Source organism: Geotrypetes seraphini, chromosome 1 (genome assembly GCF_902459505.1).
Source record: "Geotrypetes seraphini chromosome 1, aGeoSer1.1, whole genome shotgun sequence".
Taxonomy (NCBI): domain Eukaryota; kingdom Metazoa; phylum Chordata; class Amphibia; order Gymnophiona; family Dermophiidae; genus Geotrypetes; species Geotrypetes seraphini.
The window spans coordinates 220421712-220439329 of record NC_047084.1 but is presented as its reverse complement, the minus strand read 5'-3'; the positions used below and the strand labels follow the sequence as shown (position 1 = coordinate 220439329).

Genomic DNA, 17618 nt, shown 5'->3' with positions numbered 1-17618 from the left:
TCTCTAACCCCCACCCCCCACTAAAATACGGGCAGGAGGGATCCCAGGCCCTCCTGCCCTCGATGCAACCCCCCCCCACGACTGCCCCCCTGAACCACTGATCGCCCCCCCCGCTGACCCATGACCCCAAGACCCCCCACCCACACCCCCGTACCTTAAAACTTGTTGGTCGGACGGACGGGTGCCAAGCCCGTCCGTCCAACAGGCCAGCCATCTCGGGAATGGCTGGTCTTAGGGCCTGATTGGCCCAGGCAGCTCAAACCCCGCCCACAGGTGTGGCTTGAGGTTCCTGGGCCAACCGGAATCGGCCCAGTTGTCTTAGGCCCCTCCTGGAAGTGAAGTCAAGCCAAAGATGATATTGGAGGAACGCTGTAGTACTGTGTCATCTCTGCTGTTGCTGCCAATGCTGGAGAACTGTTTTTATTCTGCTACTCGGCTCTTGTTCTATACACGGAATTTGTGATTTGGAAACCAATTCCACAGTACCTGCGTATTAATTAATGACCGGACCATTGAGAAAGGCTTTGTTAGGTGAAACACGGCCCATGTCGGGTCCGTTAGTTTTTAATATGGTTGATGTGGATATTTTTCTTAACATTGATTGAAGAAATAAAGAAAGGTCAAGAATATTGTTTTCCATCCACACTCTGTTTTGTTGTTGGATTGCTCCTTTTTCCGTGGAACATTGGGTCTTCCCGCTTTTGCTTTTCACCACACCCCCCCGGACAGTTGTATTGCTTCCACCAACCACCTACCTCCGGAGAGTTGCCTTGCCGCCACCACACAACCCCATAGGGCTGCCTTGCCACTGCTGCCGTTATCCACCCCCAGAAAGCTGCCTTGCCACTGCTACCATTTCCACTGCCACCCATCCCCAGAGCTACCTTGCCTCTGGCTGCTGCCGCCACTGCCCGCTCCCAGAAAGCTGCCTTGCCTCCGCTGCCATTACCACTCCGCCCATCCCCAAGAGATGCCCTGCTGCCACCATCCATCCCTGGAGAGCTGCCTTACCGCCTCCACCCACACCTAGACAGCTGCCTTGCTGCCATTGCCACCCAACCCTGGAGGGCTGCCTTGCTACTGCTGTCACCACCCACCCCCCAGAAATCTGCCTTGCCACTGCTACAGTTGCCACTGCTGCCCACCCCCAAAGAGCTGCCTTGTCTCTGCTGCCATTGCAATCACCATTCACCCCCCCCCCCGTGAGGTGCCTTGCTGCAACTGCCACTCACCTCCGGAGAGATGCCTTGCCGTTGCCACCTACCCCAGAGAGCTGATATTGCTACCGATGCCCACCCCTCAGAGAACAGCTTTGCCGCCACTGCCTGCTACAGTCCACTATAGCCCCTCCTTCTCTCCCAATAACCTTTTCCGGCTGTACTAGCGATTAAAGTAGAGTACTGCTGATAAGCTCGCTGGCTAAATGCAAATCTTATTGCACATCAACTTCTTATATAAATCTTATTGCACATTAAATCTTGGAATTCATTGACTTTACTTTTTCTTTTTAACAGTCACAGATGGATCACACACTGGCATTAAGAAAGTCTGCTACCTTATTGAGCCATACCACACATACCAAGGGACTATGTAATTATGTTTATCACTGATAACATAGTAGATGATAGCAGACAATGATGCGGGACATGGATTCTCTTTGCAAACCTGGCATGATATAGGGGTATAAAGGCTGGAGGAATCCATCCCTGTTGATTTTAAGCAAAAACGAGGGGTTTTGAGGCAGATGAAGGCTTTAGAAAAAAAGAATTTAAAATCTAAGATGCCACCACCAGGAAAATTGTGGCAAAATCGGCCCTTAGAGACCTCCCTGCTGGATAACCCCCCCCCCCCTCACACACACACATACAGAAAGGGGTTTTAGAAGATGAGGGACTTAGGTCCTGGTTGCACAAACCTTCAAAATCAACTTTTGAAGACCCCCCCCCTGATTTTCTCCAAAGTCTATTATAGCCTTACTCACTGTGCCATATGGTGCCTGCCTGCAGCCCACTAATGTGCTGAACCTCTCTCTACTTCTCTATCCTGACCTCCCTAGGTGTTCAAGCATGTCCCCTTCCCTACCTCCTTTCCACAAACAAAGTGTCATCCTATTCCTACCTCCCCTTCGGCGTTTAGGATCTCCCCTTTCGTACGTCTCCTCACCAAAGTGTTCATGGACTTTCCCTAACTTCTGCAGAGTGGCTTTGAAACTGAAGTCAACTAGCTTAGAGAAACCTAATTACAGCTGGCACAATGCCTTCAGTATCCATGAATGTTTAGAGTCTGCAAGATCCAGTCCCTCTGAAATAGGAAGTTTGAAGGAGCATATATGGATGCTCAGACTCACACTGCCTGCAATGGGTCATCTTTAGACAAGCTGATGAATGTCTTGGTGCTGCCCTAGTCCTGGAGTACCACTTTCCCTTGCCAGTCAGGTTTTTAGGATATCCACATTTAAGTGTTATAAATTACCCTTACTATGAATACATAAAGCAAATGCATCATTTTTATTAGTAAGATGCCCATAGCAGAGTTAATACCAATATGGACCTTTTTTGCCATGAATAATGAAGCTTCAGCGCCAATAAATCAAACAAAGAAACTGGAACATCCAGTCATAATACTGAAATACTACGTTAAGGTCAGAGCACAGTATCCTGTCAAATTTCTATTGGTTGTAAACTTTGGATTTATGATATATATGATTAAATACTGGGCTTATCCTTTATAATTTCACGAGTAGTTCCCTTTGTGGAGTTAGATGTACAGAAAATATACCTGTGTCTCAACTTCTAGCAAAGGAGGTAACTATGTTGAACTTGAGGGAAGTGATATTTTCCCTCACATCAACTGCTGCTGATTGAACAGATGATCCCTAGCACATAAATAAGACATGCCTAAGTAGCCAAGATAAATCCACCAAGGGATTAAAATTTTATTTTAAAAAGTAGCCCATTGCACCATTCTTGTACACACCCTCAAAAGATTTGGATCTATGTTTGCTAGAGAGAATTCACACAGATAGTTTAATATTTCTTGTGTAATTACCTCAATGATGTATAGGACTATGTTTTTGTAGAAGCAGTATAAGATGCATTTAGCTACTCGGTTGTAGTTCCAGGCCCCATGCACTAATAATAAGTTCTTCAGGTACTTAAACTATGAACAGATAAAAAAATTGTTAGCAATTACATGCATATAGAATATAAAAAATCTCACATAGTACAGGCTGCATTTATTTTAAGCTATTTCTTTATAGAATTAAAACAGCAGTGCTAAAAAATTAGGTAATTCAGTTGACAGTGAGAAAAGAACAAAATCTGTAAGTTATGACGTGGTCTAGATGCATTTTGTGCTGCAAAGGGATAATTGATATGGTTTTGTTGTTTTAGTCTCATGTATTTTAATTGTTATTTGAATGAGATGTTACCCCACTTTGTCCAAGAGATGTTCTGTTATTAAATTATGTAAGGAAAGATTTCTATTTGTACAGGTAATAGATGGAAGTGGACAAGAAATGTCACGAAGACTCAGCTTTCTGTAATGTTGACTGTAAGATTAGGTTCTTACCTTTGGTAATTTTCTTTGTTAGTCCAGGATTGATTCTGTATGATAAGTATTTATCTTAACCTGTGAACCAGGTCTCCTCCCACATGGCTGAGGAACACAAAGCTCCCTGCAGTTACGTCCAAAAGCAACCGAATAGCACCAAAACAAAGCATACATAGAAGAGAGGCACGGGGAACTTCCCCGCCACACAACAACAATCTGTTCTGCTTTGCAATATATAAGAAAACAGCTAGCATGAAAAACAGGCAAGAACATGGCAGTAACAAGAAGTCAACCTGCTGCATGCAACAATCATTAGTTGGAACAAAGCTAGCAGTAAAGATATGTACTCACACATACAGTATGATTCTCCACAGGCAGTGGCATAGTAAAAGTGAGCGATGCCTGGGATGGTGGCACCCTGCCTCTCTGTTGCATACATGCTCCCTTCCCTTTCCCCGTACCTTTTTAACTTCTCTGGCATGAGCAGCATGCCCACATCGGTGTCCGCTCGCTCCTTGACATCACTTCCTCGGCGCGGGTCCTGGAAGTGATGTCAGAGAGAGCACTGATGCTGACGCAGGCAGCAACCTCACACCGGGGAAGTAGAAAAGGTATGGGGAAAGGCAAGGGGCACGTGAACAGCAAGGAGAGGAGGAGGGTTGCTGCACCCATTACTACGCCACTGCCCACAGGGCCCGTCTGCTGGCTGAAAGGTACGGAGGCCTGAAATGAGAAACAGCCAAGCCAAAAATTATGCAGGCAATTCAGAAGAGTCAGAATAGACAGAGGGCGGGCTGTACAGAATCCGTCATGGACTAACAGAAAGAAGATTACCAAAGGTAAGAACCTAATCTTTCATTCTGTTACGTCCACTCCGGATTCTGTATTTCAGATGATGTACCAAAGCAATGGCAATGTCTAGGGTGGGACAGAGGAGACTGCCCGCAACACCAAGGTCCCAAAAGCAGCATCAGACTGAGCTGCCACATCCACTCTGTAAAACCGTGTAAAGGTATGAAGAGATGACCAAGTGTCCGTTCTACAAAGTTTGGCTGGATGAATTGCTCGACACTGCGTCCATGAAGCAGCAACATCTTTTGTTGAGCGAGCTTTGAGAGAAACTGGCAGCTAATTGCCACAGGTGATTTAAGTTGATGAAATGACCATGCAGACCCATCAGACAGTAGAGGCCTTGGACACTGGCCTACCTCATTTGGACTGACTAGTCAGGACAAACAAATGGTCAGAAAGATGAAAAGCACTGGTCCTCTGCAAGTCAAAAAGTAAGACTCTCAGCACGTCCAATCTTCTCAGAACCTGAGCTTTCCACTCCGACCCCATGCAGCCGAACTTCCTGGCTGAAAATTCGAAGCCACCTTTGGAAGAAAGGAGGGAACTTTGAGGGGGGGAAGCCCCGCTTTCGTGAACTGGAAAAAGGGCTCTTTGCAAGAAAAAGCCTATAGCTCCAAAATACGCCATACTGAAACAATCACCATGAGGAAAACTGACTTGACCGTAAGGTCTAGAGTGAATGCATCCTAGAGCAGCTCAAAAGGGTTTTCCACAAGCCCTTTCATCTACATAGGGAAAGGCCGTTGCAGAGGTGGCTGTAAGCGAAGTTGCCCCCTAAGAAATCTAGCCACAACTGGAAGAAACATAAATGAACTGGAACCACTGTGCACTTTAAAACAGAATAGGCCAGCCACCTATACCTTGAGGGAGGCCACCACTGGGAGCAGCGCGGGCCATTAAGCGTGGCTCTGTGTGCTAAAAACTACTAGCGCATTTTGATAGAAGAGGCCCTCAGTTTTATAGACTGAGTCATTAACCAAATGGAGCTTGACTCTGTTAACAGTAAAGAAAACATAATACAAAAAACAAAAACAGGAAATCTAATTTTAAAGAAAATGGTTAGTATCCAAAATGTTTTCCAGAATGAGACGAAAGGTCCAAAACTTCTTAATGCAAGTGGTAAATTATTCCAAAGCTCTGTCAGTTAGAAAGCGAAAGAGTAGATGAATTTCCTAATAGATTTATTTTTACCCCTAAGGGAAGAGAATATAAGTTTTAATTTTTGAGAATTTATAGCAAGATGGGATCTATGTACATTCCAGTCTAAAGGAACCAGAGTAATGAAAATGCCAAATAGGATCTTAAATGTGTTACAAATGCATTTAAAATGGATTCTAAGATATACTGGAAGCCAATGCAATTCTTTGAGCAATGGAGTCACATGATTGAATTTACTCTTGCCGAAAATAAGCTTAGTAGCAGTATTTTGTATCAGCTGGAGTCTCTGCAAGCTGATCTTTGAAAGACCCAAGTACATTGAATTGCAATAATCCAACCATGACAGAATGATTGATTGAACCAAGACAGAAAAATGTTGCTGATGAAAAAGCGCTCTCACTTTTCTCAAAATGCAGAGACTGGAAAGCACTTTTTTTACAAGAGAATTTAATTGATCCTTAAATGTAAGTGAAGAATCAATGATATTACCTAATATTAACAAGGAAAACTCAGGGCTCCTTTTACTAAGGTGCGCTAGGGTTTTAACGCGCGGAATGGTGCGCGCTACATTGTCCCGCGCGCTAGACCTTAATGCCAGCATTCAGCTGGCATTAGTTCTAGAAGCGTAGCATGCGGTAATTTCCTGCATGCGCTAAAAATGCTAGCGCACCTTAGTAAAAGGAGCCCTCAATTTTTAGAAATTCTCCTGAATCTAAGATCACAGCAGAGTGTTGCTAGAGTGTTTTGAATAGTTCAGAACCCCAAGCATATGATCCGAAGCCCCATATGGTTTATTGACCAACCCATTTGATGGGGAGTCCACCGACCCTGTATAGAGCTGTCCCAAATGAGCATTCCAGCTAGAAAGACAGGCATTGGTCAAGAGAGTAACCTACTCTGTGCCTCGAAGAAGCATGCCTTTCACTAGAGCTTTTCTCTAACTCCACCAGCACAAACTGCTGTGCCGTCCAAGGAAGTGACATCTGAAGGGAATGACGCTGAAGGGACCGAGATAAGAGGGACTTTTGCAGATGCCACATATATGCCCTGGCCCAGGGCACAACCTCCAGGGAGACTGCCATAGACCCCAACTTGAGGTAATGCCAAACAGTGGGGTTTGGTAGCGCTAGGAGATCCATGATCTGAATCATGCCGAATAGGACTCCCAGATATTCCAGCGTCTGCAAAGGTGGAAGCGGGCTCTTCTTGAAAATGACAATCCAGCCCATGTGCTGTAAAAGAGAGACCACTGTCATCCCTTTTTGCTTGCAATTTACACTGGATGGAGCTATAATCAGTCAGCGCGCCCGACGCCTCCCACTCCAGGTCAGCTGATGCCCTTCATAACCGGGCCTTCTGCGGCGCACGCCTCACCTCAGCACAATTTGCACAAGCCTCACTGCACTTTAAGCCATTTTATATTATTTTAGATGCTTTTTTTAAACTTTTACCTTTGTTTTAATCTTTATATTGTTTACTCTTCTGTTTAGCCTTTAACCTCTTCAGCCGCCGCCTCCCACTCCAAGTCAGCTGATGCCCTTCATAACCGGGCCTTCTGCGGCACACGCCGCAGAGGCGCGAAACTTGGCGCCTTCGGCACGCGCCGAAGGAGCGCGCAAAAGGAGCAGGTTCTGCTCCTTAGTGCGCTCCTTCGTGCGCAATCTGAGGGCGCCCCCAATTCCAGATCTTTTCCCCCTATAAACCAGGTCATTATAAGAAGTAAATTTTGGCCCATAAGTTTAATTTTGCTATCTTTATTCTTCATAGGATCCCAAATTTTTGACCAGAATCACCCATCACAAATCAACATGTCATTCAATATGCCTATCAACCCTATCCCAACTTTTTGGGGTCATCGCCCCTTAAATCACAAAACAACTGTCCCTCATTATTCCTCTCTATTAGAAATCCCAACATCTACTATCCTTCATAATACTAAGGAAAAAACTACTAATAGCTTAAGACTTGGACTCATCAATGCCAGATCAATCAAAAACAAATACCACCTATTAAAGGATGATATTGTCCATAATAATCTACACATTCTCTTTATCACAGAAACCTGGCTTACCGAAGGTGATGAAGTATATCTATCCTACTGTTGTCCCCCCAATTATGATTACCTTTTTAACCATCGTCACAACCGCAAAGGCGGAGGTTTAGCAGTCATTTTTCAAAATAATCTTTTAAACCTTTCCGATCAATCCTCAAAAGATGCTATAATCGAATACCTTCACCTTAAATGTAACTTAAACAATAAACTCAACTTTTTACTACTCTACGTTCCCCCCCCCCAGGACAAAATAAATTATCTCTCCTTCAGGATATCCTATTTGATTTTTGCTCTTCATCAACCATTCCCCTGATCTTGGGCGACTTCAATATTCACTTTGACGACCTTTCCAACTCATATACCAAAGATTTACTAAATACTCTAAAACCTCTTAACTTACAACCAAAAATAAATGAACCAACCCATATTGCAAATCACACTTTAGATATGATTTTTGCTCCACTATCTCACCACCTTACTCTTTCTGATCTGACTGCTAAACCCGTTCCCTGGTCAGATCATTATTTCATATCTTTCTCCCTCGGTCTAACCAAACTTAGATTACCACAATTAGCATCCACAATTAAAACTATTTCTGTTAGAGATTATTCCAAATTAGATAATATAGACATAACTTCCTTTCTTGATCTATCGATTCTAACACCCTCTTCCAATTCCATTGAAGATCTTCTATCTGCTTGGAACTCATCCCTGACATCTCTTTTAGACAATAAAACACCAATAACAACTAAAACTATATCTGTCCGCAAATTATCAAACCCTTGGTTCACGGCAGAACTTCGCCTGTTTAAACAACAATTGCGCTCTTTAGAACGTAAATGGAGACATAATAAAACCCAATCTAATCTTCAAATATACAGGGATAATGTCACATTATACAAAATAAAAATCAATCAGGCAAAAAAAACCTACTATTCCAATAAAATTGACAAAGCTAAAAATTCTTCTACTTTATACAATATATTAAAAACAATAGAACCAAAAAATAAAATAAATAACATTACCCATAAATCCACATTAAAAGCACAAGACTTAGCCGATGCTTTTACTCAAAAGATTAACAATATACGTAACTCTCTTACCTCAAACACAACAAATAACCCAATAAATACTAGCCAAACAAAATTCATACCAATAGCAAGATGCTCAAATTTCAAAATTCCTTCAATTAAAGATTTAGAATCCCTCTTTCAACAAGTTAACTTAAAAAGTTCTTGGTTCTGAAATCATTCCACCTTTTTATTTAAAAAAACATTTTTCTCACTTTGGACCTTTTATTCTCTCACTTATTCATAAGAGTCTACTTACAGCTACCGTTCCATCCTTATGGAAGACTGCAATCATTACTCCTATCCTTAAAAACCACAAAATTAGTATAAACGAACTCGCAAATTACCACCCTATAGCTAACTTACCATTTTTGGCAAAATTAACAGAAAAACTGATATTTAACCAACTCTCGGACTTTATAGAAAATACTAACGCACTACACCCAAACCAAACAGGCTTCCGAAAATTTCACAATACGGAATATTCTTTAATAGGATTAACATCAAACATACAATATTTCTTAGACCATCACAAATCTGTTATTCTTTTTTCATTAGATATCTCTGCTGCTTTTGACACTATAGATCATGACCTACTTCTACAAAGGTTAGAATCAATTGGCATAACTGAGAAAGTTCTTTCTTGGTTTACTTCATATCTCGCTAATCGCACTTCTGTTAGGTTTAATAACGAAATGTCCACAACTCACTCTTCTACTTTTGGAATCCCTCAAGGATCTATTTTGTCCCCTCTTCTGTTTAATATATTTCTCTCTCCACTTTTAAGCATCTGCCAGTCCATAGGCTTCACTCCTTTCTCTTACGCCGATGATATTCAGCTCATTCACCCCTTGGACCCAGAAAATAATAACGATATTACATCCATCAATCACAAACTGGACACAATACAAAAGGAGGAGTCTGTGGCGCGGTGGTTGGATCTACAGCCTCAGCACCCTGGGGTTGTGGGCTCAAACCCTGCGCTGCTCCTTGTGATCCTGGGCAAGTCACTTAATCCTCCATTGACCCAGGTACGTTAGATAGATTGTGAGCCCACCGGGACAGACAGGGAAAATGCTTGAGTGCCTGATTGTAAAAACCGCTTAGATAACCTCGATAGGCGGTATATAAAAATCCTAATAAACTTGAAACAAAACTGGCTTAATACAAACAAATTGGCACTAAATATAAATAAAACTCAATCAATGTTATTTACCTGGAAAAAAGATATAACCTTGATAAATTCATTCATTCTCAACAATACTCCACTTAATCTAGTTTCCTCTGTTAAAATCCTTGGAGTAATAATTGACAATAAACTGCTTTACCACGAACATATTTCGTTCACTGTCAAAAATTGCTTTTTTAAACTACGTTTGATCCGGTCAATCGCCAAATTTCTGACTCCTAACTCTATCAAGATACTAATTCATTCTTTAATCTTAGCAAGACTCGACTACTGTAATGCACTTTTCCTTAACATTACACAGAAAGAAAAAAGGAGACTTCAGCTGATACAAAACACTGCTATTAAATTAATATATAACGCTAGGAAATACGATCATGTTTCACCATTGTTAATAGACACCCATTGGCTTCCAATTGGTCACAGAATCACCTTTAAAATAATGCTGCTTATCTTTAAAACTCTAGCCTTCAACGAACCTCAATTTATATCTAGATTATTAATACCACACAATACTCAACGCTCAATCCGTTCATCTGGTCATAATCTCCTTACAGTCCCCTCTCTAAAAATTATTGGAACAAGAAGATCTGACATATTCTCTGTGATGGGACCACAATGGTAGAATGCCCTACCACAATATATTAGAAACGAAAAAGACGTCACAATTTTCAAAAAACTTTTAAAATCTTACCTATTTAAAGATGCTTTTAATATTTAAATTTTAAATCATGAGATTTAAATCATGCTGTGAGATTTTAAATCATGCTGTGGTTTAACTACCCCCACCCTCTTGTTTTTTCCATTTTTCTACCATAAATTGAAAATTGTAACTTTTACTCTTTCCCTCCCGACTCATGTTTGTTTTCTATGAAAATGTATTGTTAAATTGTTTGTTTCTTTTTACTATATTATATTTTGACTTTGTACATCGCTTAGTAATTCTAATAAGCGATTTATCAAATATATTAATAAACTTGGAAACTTGGATGAACTTGGACCCCCATTCTAAGGAGATAAGCTACCACCGCCACAACCACCATCACCTTGATTAAGGTGTGGGAGCCATCCCTATCCAAAGAGAAGAGCTGCTAACTGGAAATGCTGCTGGAGAATATGAAATCTCAGATACTTCCGGAGTCCCGGGAATATAGGGCTAAGAAGATAAGCCTCTGTCAGATTCAGAAATGCAAGGATGTTCCCTGTAGCTACTGCTGTGACAGACTGTATCACCTCCAGGCGACAGGGCGGAGTCCACAGAAAAACAACGACTGACTGAGATCCAAGAAGGGTCTCTAGACCTTTTAAGCCTAACTCTGGCATGAGGAAGAATAAAAAGTATCTGCCGGAGCCCAATTCATTTACAGTAACTGGCTCCATGGCTCGGATGACCGAGAGAAGCTATAGAGTAGCTTGGATCAGCGGAGAATCCAGAAACAAATCCTGGGGAGATGAAAGAAGTCTATCTTGTGTCCTTCTGTATGATGTCCAGCACCCATTAATCAGAGAAGATCCAATCCCATTCAAGGCAAAATGAAGACAACCTGACTCCAATAGGAGGAAGCACTGTCAGACTTCTGGCACCATTGGGACTTCTTGGTCTGGAATAAGAACATAAGAATTGCCTCTGTCGGGTCAGACGGGAGGTCCATCGTGCCCGGCAGTCCGCTCACGCGGCGGCCCCTCAGGTCCAGGACCTGATAGTGCGTGGGTGTAGTCTACAGACCTCCGACTCAATCGCAGCAAATTGATAAGGATCTGATTGTGGATATCCAAAAGTTTGGAAGGAAAGAGGAGGTTCTGCTGTTGGGAGATTTCAACCTGCCGGATGCGGACTGGAATGTTCCGTCTGCGGAATCGGAAAGAAGTAGGGAGATTGTGGATGCCTTTCAAGAGGCTCTGCTCAGACAAATGGTGACGGAACCCACAAGGGAAAAAGCGATATTGGATCTGGTCCTCACAAATGGAGAGAGTATCTCTAATGTTCGAGTGGGTGCTCACCTGGGTAGTAGCGATCATCAAACGGTTTGGTTTGATATAACGGCTAAAGTGGAGAGCGGCCGCACGATACTTAAAGTCCTAGATTTCAAACGTACGGACTTTAATGCAATGGGAAAGTACCTGAAGAAAGAGCTGTTAGGATGGGAGGACATAAGAGAAGTGGAAAGACAGTGGTCTAAGCTGAAAGGAGTGATAAAAATGGCTACGGACCTTTATGTGAAGAAAATCAATAAAAACAAAAGAAAAAGGAAGCCGATATGGTTCTCCAACCTAGTGGCTGAGAAAATAAAGGCGAAAGAGTTGGCGTTCATGAAATATAAAAAAACCCAAGAAGAGGAGAGCAGAAAAGACTACAGGGTGAAACTGAAAGAAGCCAAGAGAGAGATACGTTTGGCGAAGGCACAGGCGGAAGAAAAAATGGCTAAAAATGTAAAAAAGGGAGATAAAAATTTTTTCAGATATATTAGTGAAAGGAGGAAGATAAAAAATGGAATTGCTAGGCTAAAAGATGCTGGGAACAAATATGTGGAGAGTGATGAGGAGAAAGCAAATGTGCTAAACAAATACTTCTGTTCTGTGTTCACAGAAGAAAATCCTGGAGAAGGACCGAGATTGTCCGGCAAAGTTACACGAGAAAATGGAGTAGATTCTGCGCCGTTCACGGAGGAGGGTGTTTATGAGCAACTTGAAAAACTGAAGGTGGACAAAGCGATGGGACCAGACGGGATCCATCCCAGGATACTAAGGGAACTCAGAGAGGTTCTGGCGAGTCCTATTAAAGACTTGTTCAACAAATCTCTGGAGACGGGAGTGATTCCTGGGGATTGGAGGAGAGCGGATGTGGTCCCTATTCATAAAAGTGGTCACAGGGATGAAGCAGGAAACTACAGGCCGGTGAGCCTCACTTCAGTTGTTGGAAAAATAATGGAAGTGTTGCTGAAAGAAAGGATAGTGTATTTCCTTGAATCTAATGGGTTACAGGATCCGAGGCAACATGGCTTTACAAAAGGTAAATCGTGCCAAACGAACCTGATTGAATTTTTTGATTGAGTGACCAGAGAGCTGGATCGAGGACATATGCTAGATGTAATTTACTTGGATTTCAGCAAAGCCTTTGATACAGTTCCTCATAGGAGGCTGTTGAACAAACTTGAAGGGCTGAAGTTAGGACCCAAAGTGGTGAACTGGGTCAGAAACTGGCTGTCGGACAGACGCCAGAGGGTGGTGGTTAATGGAAGTCGCTCGAAGGAAGGAAAGGTGACTAGTGGAGTCCCTCAGGGTTCGGTGCTGGGGCCAATCCTGTTCAATATGTATGTAAGTGACATTGCTGAAGGGTTAGAAGGAAAAGTGTGCCTTTTTGCAGATGATACCAAGATTTGTAACAGAGTAGACACCGAAGAGGGAGTGGAAAATATGAAAAAGGATCTGCAAAAGTTAGAGGAATGGTCTAATGCCTGGCAACTAAAATTCAATGCAAAGAAATGCAGAGTAATGCATTTGGGGATTAATAATAGGAAGGAACCGTATATGCTGGGAGGAGAGAAGCTGATATGCACGGACGGGGAGAGGGACCTTGGGGTGATAGTGTCCGAAGATCTAAAGGCGAAAAAACAGTGTGACAAGGCAGTGGCTGCTGCCAGAAGGATTCTGGGCTGTATAAAGAGAGGCGTAGTCAGTAGAAGAAAGAAGGTGTTGATGCCCCTGTACAGGTCATTGGTGAGGCCCCACTTGGAGTATTGTGTTCAGTTTTGGAGACCGTATCTGGCGAAAGACGTAAGAAGACTTGAGGCGGTCCAGAGGAGGGCGACGAAAATGATAGGAGGCTTGCACCAGAAGACATATGAGGAGAGACTGGAAGCCCTGAATATGTATACCCTAGAGGAAAGGAGAGACAGGGGAGATATGATTCAGACGTTCAAATACTTAAAGGGTATTAACGTAGAACAAAATCTTTTCCAGAGAAAGGAAAATGGTAAAACCAGAGGACATAATTTGAGGTTGAGGGGTGGTAGATTCAGGGGCAATGTTAGGAAATTCTACTTTACGGAGAGGGTGGTGGATGCCTGGAATGCGCTCCCAAGAGAGGTGGTGGAGAGTAAAACTGTGACTGAGTTCAAAGAAGCGTGGGATGAACACAGAAGATTTAGAATCAGAAAATAATATTAAAGATTGAACTAGGCCAGTTACTGGGCAGACTTGTACGGTCTGTGTCTGTGTATGGCCGTTTGGAGGAGGATGGGCAGGGGAGGGCTTCAATGGCTGGGAGGGTGTAGATGGGCTGGAGTAAGTCTTAACAGAGATTTCGGCAGTTGGAACCCAAGCACAGTACCGGGTAAAGCTTTGGATTCTCGCCCAGAAATAGCTAAGAAGAAAAAAAAAAAAAAAAAATTTTTTAAATTGAATCAGGTTGGGCAGACTGGATGGACCATTCGGGTCTTTATCTGCCGTCATCTACTATGTTACTATGTTACTATGTTACTATGTGCTCCTACCCTAAAACTCACATACGCTTTTCGCTTCTGTCCTGTAGAGTAACCTTCTATCTATACCCTGCAATCCCCTTCGCTTCCAGGAAGTCATCCAGTCCCTTTTTGAAACCCAGTATTGTACTCTGTCCTATTACCTCCTTTGGAAGCGTGTTCCAGGTGTCCACCACCCTCTGAGTGAAGAAAAACTTCCTTGCATTCGTTTTGAATCTGTCCCCTCTCAGTTTTTCTGAATGACCTCTTGTTTTTGTTGTCCCCGCTAGTCTGAAGAATCTGTCCCTCTCCACTCTCTCTATGCCGTTCATGATTTTATACGTCTGTATCATGTCTCCTCTCAGTCTCCTCTTTTCCAGGGTAAAGAGCCCCAGTTTGTCTAACCTTTTGGCATATGAAAGGTTCTCCATTCCTTTTATCATCCTAGTTGCTCTCCTCTGGACCCTCTCAAGTATCGCCATGTCTTTCTTAAGATACGGTGATCAGTATTGGACACAGTATTCCAGATGTGGTTGCACCATTGCTCGATACAATGGTAGGATAACCTCCTTCGTTCTGGTAGCGATACCTTTTCTGATAATGCCCAGCATTCTGTTCACTTTCTTTGAGGCCGCTGCACATTGCGCCGCTGGCTTCATTGTTGTATCCACCAATACCCCTAGGTCTTTTTCTAGGGTGCCTTTCCCCATCACCCTTCCTCCCATCGTATAGCTGTACATGGGGTTCCCTTTCCCCATGTGCAAGACCTTACATTTCTCCACATTGAAGCTCATCTGCCATCTTTTTGCCCACTCACTCAGTTTGTTCAGGTCGTTCTGCAGTTCTTTGCATTCCTCAACAGTTTTGACCCTGTTGGAGAGTTTTGTATCGTCCGCGAACTTGATAACTTCGCACTTCGTGCCCGTTTCCAGATCGTTAATGAATATATTGAACAGCAGCGGTCCCAGCACTGACCCCTGCGGGACACCACTCGTGACCCCTTTCCAGTCAGAGTAGTGTCCTTTTACTACTACTACCCTCTGCTTCCTATCCGCCAGCCAATTTTGGATCAATCTGTGGACGTCCCCTTCCACCCCGTGGTTCCACAGTTTCTTCAGCAGGCGCTCATGGGGTACCTTGTCAAAGGCTTTTTGGAAATCCAGATAAACTATGTCAATGGGGTTACCTTGGTCCAAATGTATGCTTATCCCCTCAAAGAAATGTAGTAGATTCGTTTGGCACGATCGTCCTTTATAGAAAACGTGCTGGCTTGATCTCATCAGTTTATTTTTTTCTATATGCTCATTGATACCTTCCCTGATCAGTGATTCGACCATCTTCCCTGGAACTGAAGTCAAGCTCAATGGTCTATAGTTCCCCAGGTCGCCTCTCGATCCTTTTTTGAAGATTGGTGTAACATTTGCTATCCTCCAATCTTCCGGGATTATCCCTGTTCTCAAGGATAGGTTGCAAATATGCCTGAGTAACTCCGCTATTTCGTCTCTGAGCTCTTTCAGTATTCTCGGGTGGATCCCATCTGGGCTTTATCTGGATAAAGATGTAACGATGCCAGAACCGCTGTGAATATCTCTGGGTGGAGGAGCCCGTAGAGTTCTGGTGAAAACTGTGTGAGGGATAAATATTATTGCAACCATCATTAGGGGATATCGAGGCTTGCTACCCGGGAGAGCCTGAGTGGCAGCCCACCACACTAGCCATACGGTCATCCACCCCTTGCCATACAGCATCAGACCTTTAAAGGGAAGCTTGCTCAGCATTACCTTAGAGGTTGAATCTCCAGCCCAGTGGCGGATCCAAAGCGTCCTGCGAGCTGACACTGCATAAGCCAAGAACTTGCCTAGAACTCTGATGAGGTCTTTACAAGACATCTGTCACATGATTTATGCCCTCCTGCACCAGCTGGGGCAGGCATCCTCTTCTGTGGAGGGCACCCGGAGTAATTTCGTGTGACAAGCTGCTGCTGCCGTCTTGATGCCCAAAAAATTAACTTAAAAAAAGCTTATTTAAAACGATGTCCACCCTATGATCCTGGATGTCTTTAAGCAGCACTCATCCTACACTAGGGAAGGTTGTACACTTGGAGACCTGAGCCACTGTTGAATCTGTTTTGGGCTACTCAAACAGCTGCAGAAATTCTGTGCATAGGATAAGGCTTAGACATAGCCCTCATCAGTCTGAAAGAACTCTCAGCCATGTCCCACTGTTCCCTAGGGCAGTGAGATCTGGATACACAAGAAAAAAGAATGTCAGAGTATTAGAGTGGCTCTTGACATTACACCGAGACATGGAGGACTGACCTCCCAACTTCAGTACCTTTATAGTGATCGTAATAAAATGGTGGATGGACGCCGAATGAAAAAGCCTGCATATGGAGGGGTCTTCACCTGGATCAGGGCTCCCCAAGGTATCTTGCTGAACTATTCTGCAAAGGGTATCAGCATCATCAAGGCAACCAAATAGGCAGGGTACCAACTAAGGCACTCTGGGTCTGTAGGAGCCAGGGTAGAAGGGATGTGGGCAGAGACTCCCTGCCAAAGAAGGCAATGGCTTGGAAGCATGCGGTGCACCCGCCGGCAGCACCATGTGAGCCAGGTCCATAAGATAAGATCTCCACATGAGCTGGATAAAGCCCAGGGAAAATTCACATACCTGAGCAGAGGCAATGTATTGAAGGACCCCCAGTGAGGCCTGTAAAGAGTCCCCGGACTCTATGCGCTTACGATTCACATCATTGCCAAAAACAGACACTGGACAGGATATTTTCCCATGCTGCAGAAGGAATCCACTACAGATTTTCATTCTGCCTCTGGTGTACTCTAAAAACAGAAACATGATGGCAGATAAAGCCCAAATGGCCCATCCATTCTGCCCATCCACAGTAACCATTATCTCTTCCTCTTTCTAAGAGATCCCACTTGCCTATCCTAGGCTTTCTTGAAATCAGACACAATCTTGGTCTCTACCACCTCCAAAGGGAGACTGTTCCACACATCTACCACCCTTTCTGTAAAAAAAAGTATTGCCTTAGATTACTCCTGAGCCTCTTAACTTCATCCTATGCCCTCTCGTTCTAGAGCTTCCTTTCAAATGAAAAAAATTTGACTCATGTGCATTTACACAACGTAGGTATTTAAACATCTCTATCATATCTCTCCTTTCCCGCCTTTCCTCCAAAGTATACAGATTGAGATCTTTAAGTCTGTCCCAATACGCCTTATGACGAAGATCACGCACCATTTTAGTAGCCTTCCCCTGGACCAAATCCA

General features: G+C 43.3%; 1 protein-coding gene across 6 annotated transcripts in view; it reads right to left on the bottom strand.

Annotated features, from left to right (window-relative positions):
• The window catches only part of ATP8A1 (ATPase phospholipid transporting 8A1), a 449033-nt gene that overhangs the window by 97812 nt on the left and 333603 nt on the right, over positions 1-17618 (bottom strand). For all 6 annotated transcript variants that reach the window (XM_033946346.1, XM_033946365.1, XM_033946336.1 and 3 more), the window contains one exon: positions 3049-3159. In XM_033946346.1, the coding sequence (XP_033802237.1) occupies positions 3049-3159 (111 nt within the window). The remainder of the gene's footprint in view (positions 1-3048; positions 3160-17618) is intronic.